The sequence below is a fragment of the Micromesistius poutassou genome (genome assembly GCF_964030765.1).
Source record: "Micromesistius poutassou genome assembly, chromosome: 1".
NCBI classification, from domain to species: domain Eukaryota; kingdom Metazoa; phylum Chordata; class Actinopteri; order Gadiformes; family Gadidae; genus Micromesistius; species Micromesistius poutassou.
This window is the reverse complement of record NC_140271.1, coordinates 15,097,185-15,118,748: the sequence shown is the minus strand read 5'-3', so window position 1 is coordinate 15,118,748 and position 21,564 is coordinate 15,097,185. Positions and strand designations below refer to the sequence as shown.

The 21,564-nt window shown below is 42.2% G+C and overlaps 2 protein-coding genes across 3 annotated transcripts in view; one reads left to right on the top strand and one right to left on the bottom strand.

Moving 5' to 3' along the window:
• Window positions 1-749: 749 nt before the first annotated feature.
• On the bottom strand, window positions 750-1,335 carry npb (neuropeptide B; the record flags this gene model as incomplete). The annotated part of the gene is made up of 2 exons (XM_084464428.1): window positions 750-878; window positions 1,081-1,335. 2 exons carry the CDS (start codon window positions 1,333-1,335, stop codon window positions 750-752), a joined length of 384 nt encoding a protein of 127 aa, XP_084320554.1.
• A 1,174-nt stretch (window positions 1,336-2,509) lies between these two features.
• LOC311378199 (E3 ubiquitin-protein ligase rnf213-alpha-like) overlaps window positions 2,510-21,564 on the top strand; it is a 31,547-nt gene continuing 12,492 nt past the window's right edge. The window contains exons 1-40 of one of the 2 annotated variants that reach the window (XM_084488220.1): window positions 2,510-2,751; window positions 3,555-3,673; window positions 4,032-4,159; window positions 4,495-4,539; window positions 4,775-5,902; window positions 6,040-6,203; window positions 6,327-6,494; window positions 6,675-6,877; window positions 6,986-7,272; window positions 7,568-7,830; window positions 8,045-8,248; window positions 8,331-8,523; window positions 8,650-8,705; window positions 8,800-8,968; window positions 9,044-9,190; window positions 9,293-9,391; window positions 9,466-9,588; window positions 9,805-9,982; window positions 10,160-10,333; window positions 10,695-10,847; window positions 10,947-11,545; window positions 11,780-11,939; window positions 12,110-12,327; window positions 12,414-12,551; window positions 12,930-13,094; window positions 13,272-14,508; window positions 14,596-14,777; window positions 14,873-15,028; window positions 15,114-18,695; window positions 18,781-18,905; window positions 19,046-19,159; window positions 19,244-19,368; window positions 19,463-19,585; window positions 19,673-19,737; window positions 19,889-20,042; window positions 20,136-20,277; window positions 20,497-20,688; window positions 20,807-20,937; window positions 21,037-21,194; window positions 21,294-21,500. In XM_084488220.1, the coding sequence (XP_084344346.1) occupies window positions 3,574-3,673; window positions 4,032-4,159; window positions 4,495-4,539; window positions 4,775-5,902; window positions 6,040-6,203; window positions 6,327-6,494; window positions 6,675-6,877; window positions 6,986-7,272; window positions 7,568-7,830; window positions 8,045-8,248; window positions 8,331-8,523; window positions 8,650-8,705; window positions 8,800-8,968; window positions 9,044-9,190; window positions 9,293-9,391; window positions 9,466-9,588; window positions 9,805-9,982; window positions 10,160-10,333; window positions 10,695-10,847; window positions 10,947-11,545; window positions 11,780-11,939; window positions 12,110-12,327; window positions 12,414-12,551; window positions 12,930-13,094; window positions 13,272-14,508; window positions 14,596-14,777; window positions 14,873-15,028; window positions 15,114-18,695; window positions 18,781-18,905; window positions 19,046-19,159; window positions 19,244-19,368; window positions 19,463-19,585; window positions 19,673-19,737; window positions 19,889-20,042; window positions 20,136-20,277; window positions 20,497-20,688; window positions 20,807-20,937; window positions 21,037-21,194; window positions 21,294-21,500 (11,955 nt within the window). In that variant the 5' untranslated portion in view covers window positions 2,510-2,751; window positions 3,555-3,573. The remainder of the gene's footprint in view (window positions 2,752-3,554; window positions 3,674-4,031; window positions 4,160-4,494; window positions 4,540-4,774; window positions 5,903-6,039; window positions 6,204-6,326; window positions 6,495-6,674; window positions 6,878-6,985; window positions 7,273-7,567; window positions 7,831-8,044; window positions 8,249-8,330; window positions 8,524-8,649; window positions 8,706-8,799; window positions 8,969-9,043; window positions 9,191-9,292; window positions 9,392-9,465; window positions 9,589-9,804; window positions 9,983-10,159; window positions 10,334-10,694; window positions 10,848-10,946; window positions 11,546-11,779; window positions 11,940-12,109; window positions 12,328-12,413; window positions 12,552-12,929; window positions 13,095-13,271; window positions 14,509-14,595; window positions 14,778-14,872; window positions 15,029-15,113; window positions 18,696-18,780; window positions 18,906-19,045; window positions 19,160-19,243; window positions 19,369-19,462; window positions 19,586-19,672; window positions 19,738-19,888; window positions 20,043-20,135; window positions 20,278-20,496; window positions 20,689-20,806; window positions 20,938-21,036; window positions 21,195-21,293; window positions 21,501-21,564) is intronic. The other variant, XM_084488221.1, reaches the window with a different exon arrangement.

Sequence of the window (21,564 nt, the reverse complement as noted above, 5' to 3'; positions counted from 1 at the left end):
TGTGGATTGAGCCAGGGTGCAAAGGGTGTTGGACCGGGACAAGTAGGACCATGTTTGTGATTGGTCCGGCTAATCAATAGCCCCATTTGGCCAATTAGGTGTGGGGTCGCTCCTAGTTGTAAATATCCTGTTTTATAAGCTCAAGTTAGGGATAGGCTTTTTTGTATAAATATTTGTTATGTCAATCAGGAAAACATTTGTGATCACTTTGACTTGCACACTGGATGCAAAAAACACTAAAGCAAATGACGGATTTGTTTGACCAAGGGTCACCAAATCCGTCGTTTGCTTTATTGTAGGTTTGTTTTAGTGTTGTTTTTTTAACATGCACTCAAGGACCATAACATATTTTCTCAACTTTGCACTTATAAGTTTATTTAAGAATATAAATATAGGGGTTTTCGTGCTGTTGAATTTGTCAAATTGATGCCAGTATATTGGGATGGGGTGTTCACTTACCGTCGAGTCACAATTTAGCCTATAGGATCAACACGTCAAAATAGGCAGGTTTTAATGCAATATGATTTATTTGGTAAACTTGGATAACATATTTACAATGGTATACATATTCAATGGTATACGTATTCATACAAAAATGAAGCCAAATGGTTCGTGTGAAATGACATGTCGAGCCATAAGCCGTAACTTGTACATCGTGGGGGTGATGAGATAAAGATTGTGAGGCACCATGCACCCACATCACCATGCACCCACACCAGGCCCCCATGGATGTTCTCCGAACGAAACCACTAATCCTCCACACAGTCCAAGGAATCCAGAGAAAGGTACACCTCCGCCTTGCACTTAAACATCCCTTTGACCTTCTCGTAGAGTTCGCAGTTTTTCAGGTTTGGCGTGACCTCTTTGATGCAGACAGGCTGATGGGAGAGAAAGCGCACACGTTAATGCATCACAACGGCGTTTTCTCGAACCCCATCCGCTCACCCGAACTACTGCGCACAACTTTTACCACAACTTTTAAAACCGTCCAGGCATGAAACATTCATACATTGGGGACACCCCCAACCCTCCATCTGTACAGCCACCTATCATGCCGGTTTTTCAAAAAGGAAAGCTCACCATGGACTTGAGGATAAAGTTCTGACGACTGGATTCCGAGAGTTCCGCGTTTTCCGTCGTCTCGGCGCGGTCGGACAGATTGGGCTCGGCTCTCCTCATGTACGGAGACCTCAGGATCCCGGACAGCAAGCCCGACGCCCGTCCCACCGAGTAGTAGCTCGGACCGGACACCTGTTTGTACCACGCGTACGACGGACTGCGAGACACCAGCATGGAGATGACCATGATGATACCATAAACCACCTTGATGTTCATATCGAGTGGATCGATGTTCGTATGAGTGCAGGGCTCCTCGTTGTGATCCACTTGTTCGGGATGACTGCTTATATCCTAGGGAGCCCCTTCATATTTTGTCCTCACAAAAAAGGAGGGGGGATGATTCATCTCACCTCCTGTGGGACTTCCTTTGTGGATGTATCTCCTTTTTTTCTGCCAACAAGATGAGGGTGATCATGATGCCTTAGGCCTGTTTTTGATTTTGGTTTTATTTTTTTTGACATTGGAAGGGGTGCGCGCGCGCGCGCGCGCGCGTGTGTGTGTGTGTGTGTGTGTGTGTGTGTGTGTGTGTTTCTCTTCTGAATAAATCGGTAAATGGTGTGTCATTGACTTTACAAACACTTACATCAACGATCTACATGATATTATGTGGTCAATTTTCCATGCTGAATTTTCAATAAGTTTGATTCGTTTTTTGTAGGACTATGTTTGCTTTTTTATATCATTGACCTCGGGTGAAATGATTGTAGGCCTATAGTAGGACTATCACAGACTAAGATTAAATGTAGACTTGAAAACAAATCGGTCCCTCTTTCTGATTCAAATGGAGAAGTAGGCCTAGCAGATTTTCTGAAGAGGAGAAGGTGGCCTGTTCTTGTATGGAAGCGGTTAACATGTTGGAACAGTGTACTAGTGGCCTCTAGTGAAATTATAGGTGTATTACAGGTAGGCCTATATCAAATGATGACACACGTTCATATCCAATGATATGCAATGATTGGACTTATTTTGTGTTTTTTCCCTGTAGATTTGCACAATAAGGTGAACTTTATTTTATTTGGTATATGGAAGAGACTCAGTAAGTGTAGGCCTACAAGAGGACACGTTTTCCATTTCCTAGATCTCAACTATTAAAGTCTAATGGGCCTAGGCCTATATCGTATTATTTCCCGAGAAGAAATCAATGCTCATAAGCTACACAACTTTAATACAACCTGTAAATACGATTTGCTTTATTCGAACCAAAAGTAATGTCTAATTGACTCAACATCGGGTCCACTGCTTGAAATAATACGAAAGTGAACAGAATGTTTTTCCGCGAATATATTGCATCACTTTATGGTTCTCAACTGCTTTCGTTTCCAGTGAGGTCCCACAGCGGTTGTTTGCGCGCTTTTGGCAACGCCCATTCATAATAAACCGATACCAAAGACTCCTCGACCAATTCTCCTCCACTACATGTAGGTTAAACAGAGTCGACTCAGGGCGACTGTGGACAAGACGTTCTCCTGAACTCCGTCAAAGAAGGACCACTGCGTAAACTGTCGGAGGGGCGGGGGAGACTTTGTAGCTCCTCACAGCCTGAGATGATCCAGACGACGAGCAGCTGACATCCAACTCATCCGAACCCAAAGTGCCGTCCGCGCGCCCCCGCGGCGTCCCATCGAGACATCGGTAGGCGACTGTGGTGTCATTCGTTTAGCAATAGGAGTGCATGTTATGGCATGTATGTAGGCCTAAACGGTTATTTTTTCATTTCATTCGGCCCCTAAATAACAATTGCGAAGTGTACAGTCCTCTAGTTGTGTATGTAATGTGCATATCTTCATAACTACGCGCAGTCGGGGAGAAGCTACGAGCTGTTATGTCATATCGGGCTAGCAAGGCTAAGCAGACAGCCGAGCAGACAGCCTGCTTTAGTTTGTAATGAGGAAGAAGCTCAATATTCGTTCAACTCGAGTGGGCTCATAAGGAGAATATAGCTCCCTTACTGGGTTAATATACAGGCTACTAAGAGGCGTTAATGTCAACTTTTGCTGACGCCTAGTGAGGGAAACCGAAAGAGGAAGTGAATCGAGGCACGCCATGCGACGTCACTGGTTTACAGGTGTGGATATTATAAATGATTAACTATAGATATTAAGTATAGATTTGGTTTTGGAGCCAAGGATATGTCGGTGGGCTAAGACCGTCTACATTTAACAGAGTTGTTCGTTGAGTGGAGTGACCTTGTCCACTCTGATTAATATGGCCTGGATAAGCATTGTTTTGGTTGCCTTGAAGACATACTGATTTGACTGTAGTGAAATACCTTAACTATATCGAAATTATTTAGACTTAATACATTGTTTTAAATATTTTTGTCTCTGTTGTGCTTTACACGACTGGGTACACACAGGTTCATTTTTGAAGAATGTAAAGTGAATCATTCTGCTCCGTAAGCATAACTCTGTCCTACATTTCCCCCCTCACAACAGAGGCAATTAACATGCGAAGATGAAGTGTTCCAGTTGTAAAAAGTTTGTTAAAAGGACAGCAAAGTTCTGCAGTGAGTGTGGAAATTGCCTCACTACCCAACCTGTGAACAACACAAATGGTTAGTAAACTATTAAAGGTCCCAGGACATGCCACCAGGTGTGAGTGTGATTAGCCGTTGCAAGGCGTTTTGAAAATCTGGATCTTATGACATCACAAGTGGGCATATCATCTGGCATCTATCCAGCACACATCTAGGTGGACATGCCCACTTGTCATAAGAGCCAGATTTTCAAGTCAGACTTGTAACAGCTTATCACACTCACACCTGGTGGCATGTCCTGGGACCTTTTAACTATTCACTTGTCTATCCATCCATCCATCCATCAATCCATCCATCCATCCATCCATCACACAGACTTAAACATACAGTAAGACAAAGCAAACTGTCTCTTTTGCATTTTTGACTCAAAATACAGAGAGGGATCCTCATTCAAATACCTCAGAACCAGTGCCTTCTCTGCCCGTGGAAAGCCATGAGTCGAATGACTCCCCCCAACAGCTCGTCTGTTTTGGGGAAGGCGACCCTGAGGACACCACGAAGCAAGTATGTACATGTGGTGTCATTTAATATGTATTTGCATTATCAGTTTGCATTTTGTTTTTGTTTTTTTTAGTTATTATAGTCCCCATGTATCTAGTTATGGTCTGAAATAGTCCTGTGTATATATTAGGGCTGCAGCTATCGATTATATTAGTTTTTCGAATATGATACTCCATTGTGTGATCATATAGGAAATATTTTTGCTATATTAATATTTGCAATATTTTTTGAGCAAAATGTAGCTTGTGTCAGCTAGAAATTTCCTTTCTGTGGGTTTTCTCTGGCCTGTCTCTTCTCCTTACCCCTCGCTATTTTCTCTCTTTTACTCCTTTGTGCAGTCGGAGCCATCAAATCCAGGCTACTCCACGTCACATGTACACAGCGTAAGAGTTTTGTGCAGCAATAATTAATAATCATCTGTGTGAAACACAGTGCGCTGTATAGATATGGATTAAATGAGGCTCAGATGCAAAGAATTTATATCAATGATTTACAGTTATCAAGTTTCTCGAATCATTACCTAGTGTGTGTGTATATATATAGTCCCATGTGTGTGTGTGTTTGTGTGTATAAACTGTGTATGAATGCTAAAGTCATGTTACATGTTATTCTTGATAGAAAAAGAAGAAGAGAAGGTCCAGAAAGAAGAATGATGAACCTGTGTCATTAAACCAAAAATCTTTGACCTCAGACCTGTTGGACAACAACCTGCCAAATACACAGGAAGAATCTTCTAAAAGAGATTGTAATGCCAACGAAGTGGATGATATTCCAGGCCTACTCACGGATGCCAATTCCACACCAGAGAGCCGGCCAACTTCGTTGAAGGCTTACGGCACAAAACCATCCGAGGGCAGAACTGTACCAAAAACGAGTCAGGCTGAGGCAAACAAGTCAGTTCAGGATGAGTCATCGAACTCTATTCCGGATGAGGCATCCAAGTCAACTCAGGATGAGGCGTCCAAGTCGGTACAGGATGAGTCATCCAAGTCGGTTCAGGATCAGTCACCCAAGTCTGTTGAGGATCAGTCATCCAAGCATGCTCAGGCTGAGTCATCCAAGCCTGTTGAGGATGAGTCCTCCAAGTCTGTTGAGGATCAGTCATCCAAGCTAGCTCAGGCTGAGTCACCCATGTCTGTTCAGGATGAGTCCTCGAAGTCTGTTGAGGATCAGTCATCCAAGCTAGCTCAGGCTGAGTCACCCATGTCTGTTCAGGATGAGTCCTCCAAGTCTGTTGAGGATCAGTCATCCAAGTCTGTTGAGGATCAGTCATCCAAGCTAGCTCAGGCTGAGTCCTCCAAGTCTGTTGAGGATCAGTCATCCAAGTCTGTTGAGGATCAGTCATCCAAGCTAGCTCAGGCTGAGTCCTCCAAGTCTGTTGAGGATCAGTCATCCAAGCTAGCTCAGGCTGAGTCACCCATGTCTGTTCAGGATGAGGCATCCAAGTCGGGTCAAGTTGGGTCATCTAAGTCAGCTCAGGTAGACTCAATTTCCTCCACCAATTCGGTAGAGGATACGAAACCCCAAGAAGGTAAAGGGACAAAATCCACCAATCAGAAGAACCTAGGTGAGAAGACCAATAAAGTTAACACCAAAAAGAATAACAATAAAGGGGATCAGAACCCATCCATGGATGAAAATGCGAATGATACTCACCAATCCAAGAAGCAGGTGGAAAGTGGTCCACCAGATCAAAAAGGAAGGCAAAAACCGACTGGTAAACAAGGCCCTGCTGCGGAAAAGAAGGTAATCAGATTGACAGTTAAAAGACTTGTATTATTAGCGTTAAAAACCAACAGGTTTAAGAAGATAAGTGTTCCAAAATTGTCAGTTGAATGTTGAGTTTATGCTACTAACTCGACACAATTGTGTATCTTCTACAGGCTCAACGCACTGGTTCGAGCGTTGACTCAGATGCTAAGGTTGACGTTGCGGGGAATCAGCAGTCAGCCGCTGGGGGAGGTGATGCACAAGAAAGCCCTGATGATATGGAAAAGACCGGGGACAATCAAGAATCTGGGAACCGCGTTGAACCTCCGCCAAAAAGGTGAAAAAACAAAACAGAGTAGAATCGTAGTAGTAGAAACATTTATAATTATTAGAAAAAATAAATAAATAAGAATTCCTCTTGTCAAAATTTTATTAACATTTTGTCTTTTTACACTTTTAGGATAAACAATTTAAACACGACAGTTGCTGCGAGGGACAGGCTCACAATCTACTTTCATGCGGTTTTGTCAAAGGATTTCAAACTCGAAGATGGCGACCTAATATTTATCCAAGCTGGCAAACATATTGGGACGTGGAATGAGAACATTGCAGAGGTCTTTATGACTAAGTAAGACTTAATTGCTCCTACCTCTATGATATTCCCCTTTGGCTCAAAGTTCATGAGAAGCCTTAAAGTAAGGGAACTCTGGGCAAATGTTTTGAAAATACAATGTACAAATACAGTACCATATTCTTGTGGATTCTTTTGTGTGCCACGTTTTGTCAATATATTTTTTTCTTTTCACAGGGATCTTGGAGAGCATGGATTTTTAGTTGAGGGAAAATTTGTCACAACAAAAGAACGCGCCGTGGCTAATAGCATACCATACAAATATGTTGTCTACAAGGCCAAAAAGGAGAAATATGAGTATGAATACATTTACAAATTAGATTCTGAGCGACATACAAATCGATGTTTGTTTGTGAAGTCCGGACTACTCACTGAGGAAGGTAAGAGAGGCAACAATTCTCAGTTCATTCGCAAACATTTTTTATTTGTACATGAGGTGCCAACTAATCTTTGTCCAATTAAAAATGTGATTTATTTTTATGTGAAAGGGGACTGGCATCAGTATGATGACATCGTCTGTACAGAACCAACCAAGAATATATTGAAACGCTTGAAAAACTTATGGTCGGAACAAAGGACAAGTGTCATCCAAGGCAAAGAGATTGCAGGAAACATCATGCTAGACTCCATATTTGACCTCCTTCGGGATTGGAATGACATCAACTTGAAAAATTTCCTCATCCAATTGAAACAGTTCTTTGACGTTTATGGAAACCCAGTTGTGTATGAGGACACACAGAAAAAGTGGAACTCTCTAGACTATGGAGAAAAAGAAGTATGTAAATAACTTCACATTTATCGTTCAAAAGAAAAATGCTAACATAGTGTGCATCAATGAATATTCCTGATATAATGATTGAATGTTAAGAGCCCTATCAAAATGTTTTCAATTGAGATATAGAAGTATCTTTCTGTAATGGTAAAATGTATATATATATATACACACTTTTGTGTTTCGATGGTCCTAAAATAGCTAGCAAGTCTAGAATGTACAGCACAAATCTTTTGTGTGCTCAGCTGATGTATTTAGAATCAACCCAAATGTTTATGTCTGTGCTTGACATTTTCAGGTCCGGGTGATGATGAAGAAATTCATGCTCAAAAAAGTGATTCCTCAGTTGGATAAAGACGGAGATGGGAAGTGGGGTATCTTCGTTGAAGATCCTGTGAGAGCAGCAGTTATCATGCTGTCTGTGTGCTGCCATTATAATATCAAGTTGGAGGCAGGGGAGCGTCATCGCCTCTGCCAAGCCCTGTGCTTTCCAAAGCTTAACAAAGAAGAGTTTCTCAAGTATTGGGACAAATTCTCACTTGATGTCTCTTGTCTCACAGAGTAGGTGGTCTTTCATTTAGATCGTTAACACCTTAAATTAAATTGTATTGACCTTTTCAAAAATATATTTTAGCTTAAATGTAGGTAATGGATTAATTTTCAATTGCATAGGAGGAAGGATCTTTCTTGAACTCTTTCACAGTTTGTCATTAGATCATTTTATCCTTTTGGGCAATCTCATGACCATGACTGTTCTTTGTTTTAATTTGTTCAGTCTGCCAAAGCTGCTGGTATTGCTGATCAATTCTATGAAACCAGAGAGACTACATCGGTGGATTTTGGTGCTTCCTCTTCTCCACCTCCTGCAGAGTACCTCCAAGCCTTTCCAGCCACTACCTCTCTCCAAGACTGTCCTATCTTGGACAGGTTTGGAGGGTATAGTATTCAACCAAGCAGACTGCAACAGTCAGGAAAAACAGTAAGTTGTTTTACAAAAAATGTCAATGATGACAAAGGTTAAATTATTTACTTATATATTCTTATGACCTTCCAATTTTTAGGGCTTTACAAAACCTGATGAGCCTTAATAAACATTTACTGGAGATTGACCCACTGACCACCCGATCCTGGATGTGTCTGATGCCCCTTGATCAACTGGTTAAGTGCAGCATCATCACAAACATGCAACTGTTGGACTTCCTTCATTTCTTTTACCAAAAGACTTCTCTGGACATCACCTACAGCAATCACCAGGTGAAGCAAACGCAACACATTCCCAGACATTCTTTAACATACTACTGTGAAAATAAATAGATTTAATAGATTGTATTTGTAATTGTAAAGTTTAATAGATTGTTTAATAGAATTGTATTTTCACAGGATGTATCCGACATTCTCTCACATGTTCAACAGTATCTTATTGAGCACAAGTACAGGTGATTTACTTTAAAATAAACCATTGCATACATGTACAATTTGTCACTTCTGAGATGCTAATTGCCATCCACCTGTGTTCCTTGTCTATAACAGTTATTTTGGCGTAGCTTACGGCAGAGAGTGCGCCGCAGCATCTGTGAAATTGCTGGAGAAGTTCTGCAAAGGAGTCAAATATGCACAGTTTGGTCGGACCTACACGGATATTCCAGTGACGTGCTTGAATCTCGTCGCACTGGTTGCAGACTTCCGGGACCAGAACCAGGTTTGTGTGATTCTCTCAGCTGGATCTCCCAACATCTAAGCTTGCAGATGTCATGAGTGTTGATCCTTTTCAAAGGTGGCTCAAGATGGGACAAATGACGAGCAGTATGCGAAAGACTTGGAACTGTTAATTCAAGCAATGTCTATCATGAGAGGCTGGATCAGTCAGACCTTCAAGAATACTTCTTTCCTTTCACGCAATAGTTCTGAGAATGAAATACAAGTGAGTACCCCCAAAATATTTCTAAGCTGAGGTCTGTACTATTTATTTATTTATTTTTTTTTTGTTTGTTAGATATGGCATTTTAATGATTATCATTTACAGATGTGGGAAAACGTAATCTCGCTCAATTTAAAAAATGAAGATTTTAAAATGGATTGGAGGAAGACGTTCACAATGGATTTGGAGGGCACATTCCAGAAGGTATCCACCACAATTATTCCAAATTTGATTTTCATGGTGAAATCCAAAATGTTAACATGTTTGTATGGCTTTAGGAATCAGCACTTGATCAAATTGAGTTCTACTGCTCAAAGACCGAAGAACTCAGTCATTCTCATCCAAATGTGGCTGCTGTTATCGAGAAGTGTGCTCTAGAGGCGGTCACCTCACTGTGCAAGGTATTTTTTTTAATCTAATACATCTTAAAGCTGAATATTCAATCCTGATGTATCGTTGGTTATGGTGAATGGATATCATTAGCTTTTTTGTATGTGGATATGTGTACATGTTGTATCATATTAGGCAATTGTCAATGGGTAGTGGAAGTGTGTGGTAATACAGTATCCAATATATAAAATAGGTAATGCATGCCATTTTGTTTTTTTCACAAACAGGAAAAGCAGGAGGGGACACTGTTTGCAAAATTAAAAATCAGCTGGAATTTTGGAAAACTCATTTCAGCCATCATTCAGAAGTCATGGCCAAAGAACAGCCAAGTAAGGGATCAGGATGAAGAGGTTTTTCGACACATCCTGTCTTGGACGGCTGCCAAAGATGTTTTCAAACTACATGGTAAACAAGACTTCAAATGCACACTTTACTCAAATTTGTTTGTATCCAAATGTACCATTTAAAAATACATGACATGTATATATTCTTACTGGTGCTTTGTGTGTTAATATGAAGTTTAATATACAGGTTGATTTTAACTCTGGGGGGAAAAAAACGCATCATATTTTGTCTTTACAGGGGCAAATGAGAAGCTGATTGAGAAGCTCACAGAAGAGGCTAGAGAAAGAATGGCAATAGCAATATCCACCTTCACTGCCATCACCGATCAGCTGGTCAAGGGAAACATTAAGATCAACCTGCTCAAGTTCCTCTTGGAAAGACGCCATGCCTTCTTAGAATTGTTGAAAATTGGTAATTGGTATATCATATTTTACAAACTGAAATCTGTAATTTAATCATATCACATTGAGCATGATGAAAACGTATAGCCGGCGATATTATTTCAAGAATTGTTTTACGGACATGGTAAAAGGGTGTGGGTTGACTTGTAACCAGAAGGTAGAGCAGGTTGACTTGTAACCAGAAGGTTGCTAGTTTGATCCCCGGCTCCTCCTAGTGTCGATGTGTCCCTGAGCAAGACACTTAACCCTAACTGCTCCTAAAGAGCTGGCTGTCGCCTTGCATGGTTGACTCCGCCGTCGGTGTGTATTAACCGTTATAAGTCGCTTTGGATAAAAGCCCTAAATGTAAATGTGTGATTTGACATTCACAGATTGTCTCGCCGAGGATCCTCAGTATCAGGACGAGGATAGAATGTATACGTTGTTAAGGCGTAGAGATGCTGAGATGACAGCTGTGTACAACGAAAAGGATCTGGTCGATGTTGTTGTGAAAATGAGCCACAAACTGGAAGAACATATGACAGGTATGCGTGTTGCGTGAGTTTATTGTTATTATTTTACCCACCGCCCATTCAATAACACCCTTCTAACTAACAGTTAAAAATATTAAATCCCAATAACAGTTAATGTCGGTACCTTGGAAGCAAGCCAACAGATCAGCATTGAGACCATGAGCCTTGACAATTTCATGGAGGTTCACACATTCGACCAGCAGTCCCCCGTAATGGCTGGTGTGGTAACGTACTTCAATCTTGACGACAAAATCAGGGAAATGGCTGTGGTCCTGAACACCTACAGAGACAGCTACTTGTTCAAAGGTTGCTGGAAAAGGCAGGCGAGACAATATGTAGACCCTGAGGAAACTGGTGTCGCTAATATTATGGCCACACCGATCATGATACATGATGACATATTCCAGCCCTGTTATGAGAAGTACCAAGACATGTATTGTTGCCTGATGGATGGCAGCATAAAGCTCAGGGAGGTTGACACACTCTTCAAAGATTACACCGGGAAGTACAACGAACTTGAGCAGGACTTTGACATGATGTGCAGAGTGGACCCTTCAAATGACAAACAGTGGATCAAGCAGAGGGCTCTGCAGATTCAGCAGTACCACGAACTTCATCTTGCCGTGGAATCAGCTCAAGCGATCATGCTTGTCAAGGAGACACTGTGTCTTCAAGGTGACTTCAGTGTCCTGCAGACATTACTGGACGTTGTAAGTCACCGTTATCCGACCTCAAACCTGTTCTTTTAAAGATAATTGCTTGTATTAATATTGAGCATGCATTTACCATTTAGTAATGTATCAAACATATAACAAGAACACTAATAACTATAACAATAATATAGATTGTAATATTAATAATAATGAATACATAATGGCCATCAGCTTGATCAACATATTGCATTCAACTCTATTTCAACTTTTACACTATTTTGTTCTCTTTAGACGAATGAAGCCTTTAAAGAAGAACCCCTCAATCGAATTGACGATAACTTAAATCAGGCCAAGATGGTTCTTGTGGACATCAATTCTTCACGCAGACACTGTCTACAACAGTTGGGACACAGAGGACTATTTGTCCATTGGGTAAAGGAAGCCCTCGAAGGTAATATTTGTTGCTGACCAATCATGTATTCCAATGTTGTGTATGTGTTCCAATGTTGTGTATGTGTTCCAATGTCCAATGTTGTGTTGTGTTCCAATGTTCTAATATTCATGAGTATTGATCAAGAAAACCCTTGCATTTGTGATGAAACAAACTGTCATTATTTTTAGACATCAATGAACTGAAGGTGTTTGTTGACCTGGCCTCCATTTCCGCTGGAGAGAATGACTTGGATGTGGATCGGGTAGCTTGCTTTCACGATGCAGTCCTTGGCTACTCGCCAATGCTGTACGACCTCAAGAAGGACTCAGGGTTTCAGACCTTCAAGGATGTGCTCAAGAAACTCTGGAGAGCTTTGGAGAATGACAGTGACTTGCCAAAGAAACTGGTAGAATAAGATAATCCCCACTATAGGTTGGATTTCAATATTTGATGTGTGTGCAAAACCTTTAAGCATGCTGTTATGTGTTTTAGGTCGACACTGCACGCCACCTGGAATGGCTTAAGACGGTGAAGGAGAGTCATGGCTCAGTGGAACTCTCCTCGCTTTCTTTAGCATCCTCCATCAACACCAAGGGCACCTATGTGATCAGCGCACGTAACGTAAAGAGGGTAAGTAACTGATTGCTACTGAAGTTAACGCTGATCTTAATGCAGCCGTATAATTTGTCTCTAATGTTTATGAGGCTATTATTGGTACAACATATTATTTTTAACAGTATGTACTACAACCAGAAAGTAATGTTTTGTTGTTTTTTTAGGAACACTGGTAGCGTAACTAACAGCAGACTTTTATATTTGAAAAAATGTCAACATGCTCCGGAATCTCAATTACTTATCCTAAAAATGTCCTTGTTGACGACACTTTTCCCACCTTAGGACCTCTTTTAAGAAGGAATTAGAGGTGCATGTTAGCAGTATATGTCGTCTCTACATGCATGTCACATTTCCTTTTGGAAGGCAGTAACATGGTGTCTTCTTCTATTGCAGTTGAGCCTTGACACGGCCTTGAAGCTGCGGATTCCAGAGGAGCACGATGAGGGAGAGGAGCTGCGCTGGTACACGCTGGAAGACCTACGGGAGCTCCAGAACAAACTCATGCTCATGTCTGGGAAAGGAGACCAGGGCCAGCATGAGGTGGACCACTTTGCAGAGGCAGGTCTACATGTGTTTGGCTTTCTCCCCTGTGCACATGTGCTCGCACAGAAAGATGCAATAAATGTTCATATCATTTTTTTTATTAATAATGCAGTAAAAAAGTGCAGGTTTATCAGTTAAGTACTAATAATTATTACTACTACTAAATGTATTCATTTGTATTTCTCTCCTCAGATCTTTGCCAATGTTCAAAGACTAGCTGAGGCTTTCATTGCTTTGTACACAGCTGGGAACCCTTTATTCAGAAGCTGGGAAGCGTACATCAATTGCAGCTTCAGCAATGAAGGGTCCAGTATCATTATTGATTTCAACCTTGGCAATGTGGCTGATGTCATTGTCGTGGATGGAAAAATTGACATTCAGCTTCCAGAGTTGTGCAAGAAAATTGAGAAGTGCCTCGATTATTGGAAGGACTTTGTGGACAAACAAAGATCCCAACATTACTACCTAAACTATTACACAGCAGAACAGATTGTATACCTGTGCAGTAAGCTATCTCCACAAAATGTGGCTGATTTGGAGGTTGAGGTTTTAATGATGCTCTCTTTTGTCAAGCCAAATTGTACAGCAGCAGATTTGAGAGAGGTCTGGCATGCACTCCAGTACGAAATCCTCACCGACCAAGAAGAGCCAAACCAAGACATTGAATTTAACACTTTTGTTGAAGTGCCAGAACATTTGATCAGGGATTATTCAATCACAGGGGACTCGGTGCTTCTTGTGGAAAAGACCAATTGTTCCCAAAAATTTGATTTACTCTGGAACAGTTACATGAAGGACATGAAGAATTTTCTTCCACATATTCTCGATATAAAAGGCCTCGGTAAATTATTGGAGAAACTGGCCAACAAGCAAAGTATAGGGAATTCATTCATAACAAGAGAGATGCCTAATGGCCTGACTCCTGGGAATCCCAACCTCATTGTTTGCTCACAGGAAGAGGTCTTCAACACTTGCCTCTCCATTTACATGAGCAATGAAAAAGAGGCGTTGCCCACTTATGACGAAGTCCTACTCTGCAACACTTCGACATCTTATGAACAAGTGGAGCTGTTCCTGAGACGCTGTCTCACCCCTGGCTACAGCGGACAAAAGATCTACACTCTGCTCTACGGTGACCTTCTGACCTACGACGTGAGCTCCAAAGTCGAGAGTTTCTTCCAGCGAATGAAAATGCAAAGGAGGGAAGATTACAGACTAGTCATGGTCTGCAGTTCCGAGCGGGAACATGCATATATTCCCTCAGCCTTCAGTCAATACCGCTTGCACATGGTCCCTAAGGAGCCAACAGACAGGATTCAGAGTTACCTGAGCAGACACTATAGTGTCCCCGCAGATGAGTGCAGCGCCGCATCTGTGTTCAGAGACCGACTCTCTGTTGGAGTTGTGTCATCGGAAAGAGCTGGTGTGGGTGAGTACCCGTGTCTTTGTGGCAGTCCCCATATCTGCCAATACTTTAGCTGACTCTATATTGAAGAACTCCTTTCTGTCACTTCAGGTAAATCCCTCTATGTGAAGAGACTACATGGGAAACTGAAGCGATCGAGCAAAAAGCCATCAGTGTTAAAATGCATTCGCTTGATTGAACCAAAGGTGGACGAGAATGCCATCCTCCAGTCTCTGCTGGAAAGCACCAATAAAAGAGATTTGACAATTTTCCATTTAGATGTCACGTCATCGGTAAGTAGCCTTTTGTTTAAAAATAGATCAACTTTAATTGAATGTATTAAATAAAATAAATTTTCTAATATTTTAATTGTACTGTCTTCACAAAGGTCCGGAAAGGCCTTCACGACTTTCTATTTAAACTGCTGATCCTTCGTTATCTGATGGACTCTGAGGGAATGATGTGGAAGTGTTGCAACAAGCAGTTGTATCTCATTGAAATCTTGAAATCAACAATGAAACTTCCCAGCAATTTTTCACGTCAGGTAAGGTTTATAAAAAGTGCTACATATATCTTCCTGTTATTGTTATGTTAGTCTCACATTTTGTACTTTTGTTTTTCATGTATAGAGCCAAACTACGAACAGCTCGTTCATAGATTGGTTTCCAAACATCTTCTGCCGACCACCTAAAGAAGTGTTGATGCTAGAGATGAAGAAGAACGAGGTTCCTGCCCTCTTCAACCTTGACGAGCCACTGATGGATGATGAAGAATTCAGGAGTGAAGGCTTCCAAAGGCCATACCAGTACCTCATGCAATTCCATAACCACAGAGATCTCGACACCTTCAAATACAATGCCGTTGAAGGGTCACATGTGGAGTGTCTTCAAATGCTCCTCATGTTCTGTGGCATCATGGACCCCTCATGGGCAGAGATCAGAAACTTTGCCTGGTTTCTAAACCTCCAGCTAAAAGACTGTGAGACATCAGTTTTTTGCGACGTCAATTTAGTTGGTGACACTCTAAGAGGATTCAAGACCTTTGTTGTTGACTTCATGATTCTAATGGCTAAGGACTTTGCCACACCATCACTCAGCATTTCTGACCAGAGTCCTGGGAGACTTTCGTTTGACCGGAGTGGCCTGCGTGATGAGGATTTGGCCCCTTTTCTGATCAGGAAGCGATGGGAGTCAGAATCACACCCGTACATCTTCTTCAACGGTGACCATGTCTCCATGACCTTCATTGGCTTCCATCTTCAGCCTAATGTCAATAACTCTGTGGATGCCATCGACCCCTCTTCCAAGAGGATAATAAAAAAAGACATCATGACTAAGGAGCTGTTTGACGGCCTAACGTTACAGAGAGTTCCGTTCAACATCAACTTTGATCAACTACCGAGAGGGGAAAAGATTGAGAGAATCTGCCATGTCCTTGGAATCCAGTGGCCCCTTGATCCTGACGAAACATATGAGCTCACAACTGACAACATCCTCAAGATTTTGGCAATCCACATGCGATTCAGATGTGGCATCCCTGTCATTATTATGGGTGAGACAGGTTGCGGCAAGACTAGGCTCATCAAATATCTGTGTGAATTGCAAAGATGTGGAGTGGCTACCGAGAACATGAAACTGGTCAAAGTCCATGGAGGAACAAGTTCAGATATAATCTACACCAAAGTCAGAGAAGCTGAAGCGATATCTTTGACAAACAAAGAAAACTATGGCTTTGATTCTGTCCTGTTCTTTGATGAGGCAAACACAACAGAGGCTATCAGCAGCATCAAGGAGATCATTTGTGACCATACAGTGAAAGGTGAAAGTTTGACACTCAACTGTGGATTACAAATAATAGCAGCATGCAACCCTTATCGAAAACACACAGAGGAAATTATCACAAAACTAGAGTCTGCTGGCCTTGGTTATCGAGTCCGAGCTGAAGAGACGGATGAAAAGCTTGGTTCCATCCCACTCCGCCAATTAGTTTACAGAGTTCAGGCCTTGCCACCAAGTATGATTCCTCTGGTATGGGATTTTGGACAACTCAATGACAACACAGAGGAAATGTACATTCAACAGATTGTGCAGAGAGTAGTTGGACTCAAAGCAATCAGAGGTGCATACATCAAGATCATCACAGATGTCCTTGCAGCTTCTCAGAGATATATGCGAAAAAGAAAAGATGAGTGCAGCTTTGTCAGTCTGCGGGATGTGGAGCGCTGCATGCAAGCCTTCATGTGGTTCTATGAGAACCACGTCATGTTCTTCACTGAACTTGAACAATTTGAGCAAAAACAGCTGAAGAATGACGTAAACCAGAGAGACAAAAAGGTTCGAGACCCTGTGCTCTGGTCTCTGATCATGGCCGCAGGGGTCTGCTACCATGCCTGCTTGGAAAACAAAGACAAATACAGACAGAAAATCTGTAAAAAGATGAACTGCAACCCCTTCAGAGTAATGCAGGAAATCTCACTTATGCAGGATCTACTTTTAAGTGGGGTGCCTATGGGTGACACAATTGCAAAAAACAGTGCACTCAAAGAGAATGTCTTCATGATGGTCCTATGCATTGAACTTAGGATTCCCTTATTTTTGGTTGGAAAGCCTGGAAGTTCAAAATCTCTCTCTAAAACTCTTGTGGCAGATGCAATGCAAGGCCAAGCTGCTCACAGTGAGCTCTTCAAAAAGTTGAAACAAATCCATTTGGTGTCCTTCCAGTGCAGCCCCCATTCAACCCCAGAGGGCATCATTAACACATTCAAGCAATGTGGTCGTTTCCAAGAAGGCAAGAACCTAGATGAGTACATTTCTGTTGTGGTATTGGATGAAATTGGATTGGCCGAAGACTCTCCTAAAATGCCGCTTAAAACACTTCATCCTTTACTAGAGGAAGGGTGCATTGATGATGAACCACTGCCTCACAAGAAAGTTGGCTTTATCGGCATCTCCAACTGGGCTCTAGACCCTGCAAAGATGAACAGAGGTATCTTTGTCTCCCGTGGTGACCCTGATGAGAAAGAGCTCCTTGAGAGTGCTAAAGGCATATGCTCATCTGATGCAATGCTCCTGGAGGCAGTAAGAGATCTCTTCCAGCCCTTTGCCAGGGCCTACTTGAATGTCTGCCGAAAACAAGGAAAGGGCTTCTTTGGTCTTCGTGACTACTACAGCTTGGTCAAGATGATTTTTGCAATGGCCAAAGGTACTCAAAAGAAGCCAAGTGAGGTGAAAATTGTTGAGGCAGTGTTGAGGAACTTCAGTGGCAAAGACAACGTACTCTCTGTTTTCACTGAAAGGCTTAAAATCACACCCAATCTTGAGAGCATTGATGTGACTGACCTTGTGAGACAGAACATTTTGGCGAACGGACAGGAAGATTGCAGGTACTTGCTGATTCTAACTAAGAATTATGCTGCCCTGCAGATCTTGCAGCAAACTTTCTTCGCCGAAAACGAACAGCCTGAAATAATCTTTGGCTCCAGCTTCCCTAAAGATCAAGAGTACACCCAAATATGTCGCAACATCAACCGAGTGAAGATCTGCATGGAAACGGGGCGCACCGTGATCCTCCTGAACTTGCAGAACCTTTACGAAAGTCTCTATGACGCTCTCAACCAGTACTACGTCTACCTTGGAGGACAAAAATACGTAGATCTTGGACTCGGAACCCACCGCGTCAAATGCAGGGTGCATCAGGACTTCAGACTCATCGTCATCGAGGAAAAGGAGGTTGTCTACAAGCAGTTCCCAATACCACTCATCAACCGGCTGGAGAAGCACTACCTGGACATTCACACTGTCCTCAAGAAGGAGCAGAAGAGTACTGTGAAGAAGTTGGAAAGATGGGTGGAGCAGTTTTTTTCTCTCAGCAAACAGCACACAGTGGGGCCTCAGACGTACAAATACCAAGCACCGGATGTCTTCATCGGCTACCACTCAGACACATGTGCTTCAGTGATTCTTCAGGTAATTGAAAAAAGCAGGCAGGAATTGGAAACCTCCGAAGCAGACATATTGCAAGCATCTGAACTGGTGCTGCTGAACTGCGCCACACCTGACTCCATAGTGCGTCTGGATTGCACAATGCTCCCCAAGGCCGAAAGCGAAAGACTGTCTCAAGTCTACTTTGAAGAGCAAAACACCAGTTGTTTGGCTGACTTCATTCTTGCTCACATGAACCAGGATACCCATTGGCATGCCTCCTTCACTGAGGTAATATAATTTTTTTTCAAGTGCATTATTTATTATAATGCAAACTCATCGATACATTTTTGCTAATTCCAAATGATATTTGCAGGTGACTACTTTCTCCAGGCTCCTCACAGCCTCAGACTTGGAACAACTGGAGCAGCTACCTCATGCTGTGGAGCTGCTATCCCTGCAGCAGTTTGAAACGGAGCAGTCTTTCCTCAAGAAAATCAGGTTTGTATTGATTTTCACCTTTAGTCTTCAATCCTTTAGATTTCTTTAAGAGGGGGAGGGGGTGATCTGGTGACGATCTGATCTTCTGAGGATTCTGTTTGTTTGTGAATTGTATGATCTGTATTGTGTGGTGAATATAGGCTTTTCTTCACAACTCAAAATGGAGGAAACCGTGGTTTTGGCAACAAGATCCTCATCATTCAGAGTGATTTTGATGAAGCATCTCACAGTGCACATCTTATTGCATCTGCAAAGTAGGTCAAGTCTATATTTCTTAATTATTATTGTTAATATTTTAACATCATTTTGAACTAAGGAATTTTGCTGGTCATTGCCAGGTACTCATCTCTGAATGAAATGAACAAGATCAAACAAGATATTGTGGAGAACAATATATTTGTCTACTTTATCACCAAACTGCCAAGGATTGAAGGGGGGACTTCTTACGTTGGCTTTCATGGAGGTGAGGGGGTTACAAAACAAAACACTTGTTTCATTATCATACAATTTTAAATACACCCTAGGAGTGCTAGTTTGAGCTGTTTCATTCTTCAAAGGGCCATGGAAATCGGTTCATATCGATGACCTGCGGAAATCTGAGGATATCGTATCAGATATCAAGGCTCTGCGAAACCTGACAATCAGTGAACTGTTTGACGAAAACCGAACTAAGCCCGAAGGTAAAAATGTGCGATACTTATATACCATTCGCCATTCTTTTTTTTTTTTTTCTTCAATAACGCATGACATGTTTTGATTGTTCACAGCTATGGAGCAAGATGATATGTATTCTGATGGATTCCAACACATCACAGAAGTTGGAAACCAAGTTGTAAGTTAATATTCGATGTACAGTGGTATTCAGGGGCAGGGCACAAACACTCAATATTGACCACACCCTCCCTATTCCCTGGGTTTATTCCCGTCGTCTTTAAACTTCTGGTTTTTGTTCACCGGCCTTCCTTCCTACCTACCTGCTGTAGGGATGGGACTACGTCCTGGACACCACAGCTCTGGTACGTAGCTGTGTGCAGAGTGCAGTGGGCCTGCTGAGGGACCAAGTGGAAAACGGCTACCGCAGTACTAAAAGAGTGGAAATCTTACTGACCCTTCTCAACGACAACAAAGACTTCAGAGGTTGAACTTACTATGCAGCCTCTTTAGATTCAGTTTATACATGCAGACTTCTGTGCAAACACTAACCTATAATCATTTTGGTGGATGTTTTAGGCGAATTTCTTAGGATTTTGAAGAGGCGCCTTCACTCCTTGTTGTTGACCCAGGATGGCAACCCTCATTCGTTTATCAAAAGCAACTGGGTGATAAAGGAGGCCTCAAATATTGATGCCTTACAGGAAGGGGGAACATTCAGGTCAGTCAAGGGTATTTGTCTGTCATTTATCATTTAAAAATCACTCAATGGGCTTTGAAGGCCCGGATACATTTGTAATTAAGGTTAGTACAATGCACCCATTCTGGTTTTGTACAGCGAATGAACAATGTATAATGGTATGCACCATACAGTTGAAATGGAACCAAGGAGCTAAAGCCTGCTTTTAAAACAGCCATTCTAACCTGTTGGGCTTTACAGGCACACACTATGGAAGCGTATCCAGGCGGTTGTCATTCCTTACCTAGCCCAGCTGGTCTCTGTCATTGACCGAGATCAAAATCTGGACATTCTGCTTGACACTAACTGCAATGAGCCTCTCAAGACGTTGTGGCTTGACATCTTTGGCACGGAGAAGCTGTTGGAGGTGCCATCGCTGACTATTGATCTCAAGTAAGTGATTCCAGTCATGCAAAAGTAATCATGGTTTGCATAGTGTTTTTATATCATATCTTTGCATTTCAGGGGAACATATTGTGTACATGTGTATATGATGCTCTCTCTGTCACAGCTCTGCGACCAGGACCATCCTGGTGCAAAACTGCTTTGCTCTAGACAAGAACATCAGCTGCATCATGCCCTTCAGCTGGAGGATAAAGGACTACCTGGAAGAGCTCTGGGTTTATGCTCTCCAGCATGAAGGTACCATCATACAGCCCACAAAATGTCCATGTTAATTGTTCAGGCGGACAGGTCGGTCTCCACAAGCCAATCCTGACTCACCTTGGTGTTTGTGGACAGGTCAAACACAGAGTCAGTTTGACGAGTTCTTCTGGAAGACTCCCCTCGGCCGATCCATCGCCAAAGCAAGCCCGGAGATGCAGTCCGAGTTTTTCCAGCGATACCTACAGGACTTCATCTCCATGACGATGAATGTCAGATCCCAGGAAAACCTTCAGGTTGTCCTCCCTTACCATGGCCACATTTTAATTTCCTTTAAGGTTGCTTGAAGCTTTTGAAGTATTAAGACTCTGCTCTTCTATTGTCCTCTGATTTAGATCCTTCGCAGAGCATTAAACTGCTGTGTGAATGAGATGCAGTCGCGAACAATGGAGACTCATAAGGAGGGGACCTCTCTTCCCTGGGTCCATGCTGCCTACTACGAGTTTAAGAACCGACTGCAGAACTTTGCCAGAATGGTCAGCCTTGAGCCTAGGATTACAGAGGTCCTCCTGAACCAGCAAGCTCAGGAAGGGGTAGAGTTGGTACGTCCAAATGACTTACCTTGTTTTTCTATGCCCTCAAAGCACGATTTGGTTCCATGCTTGT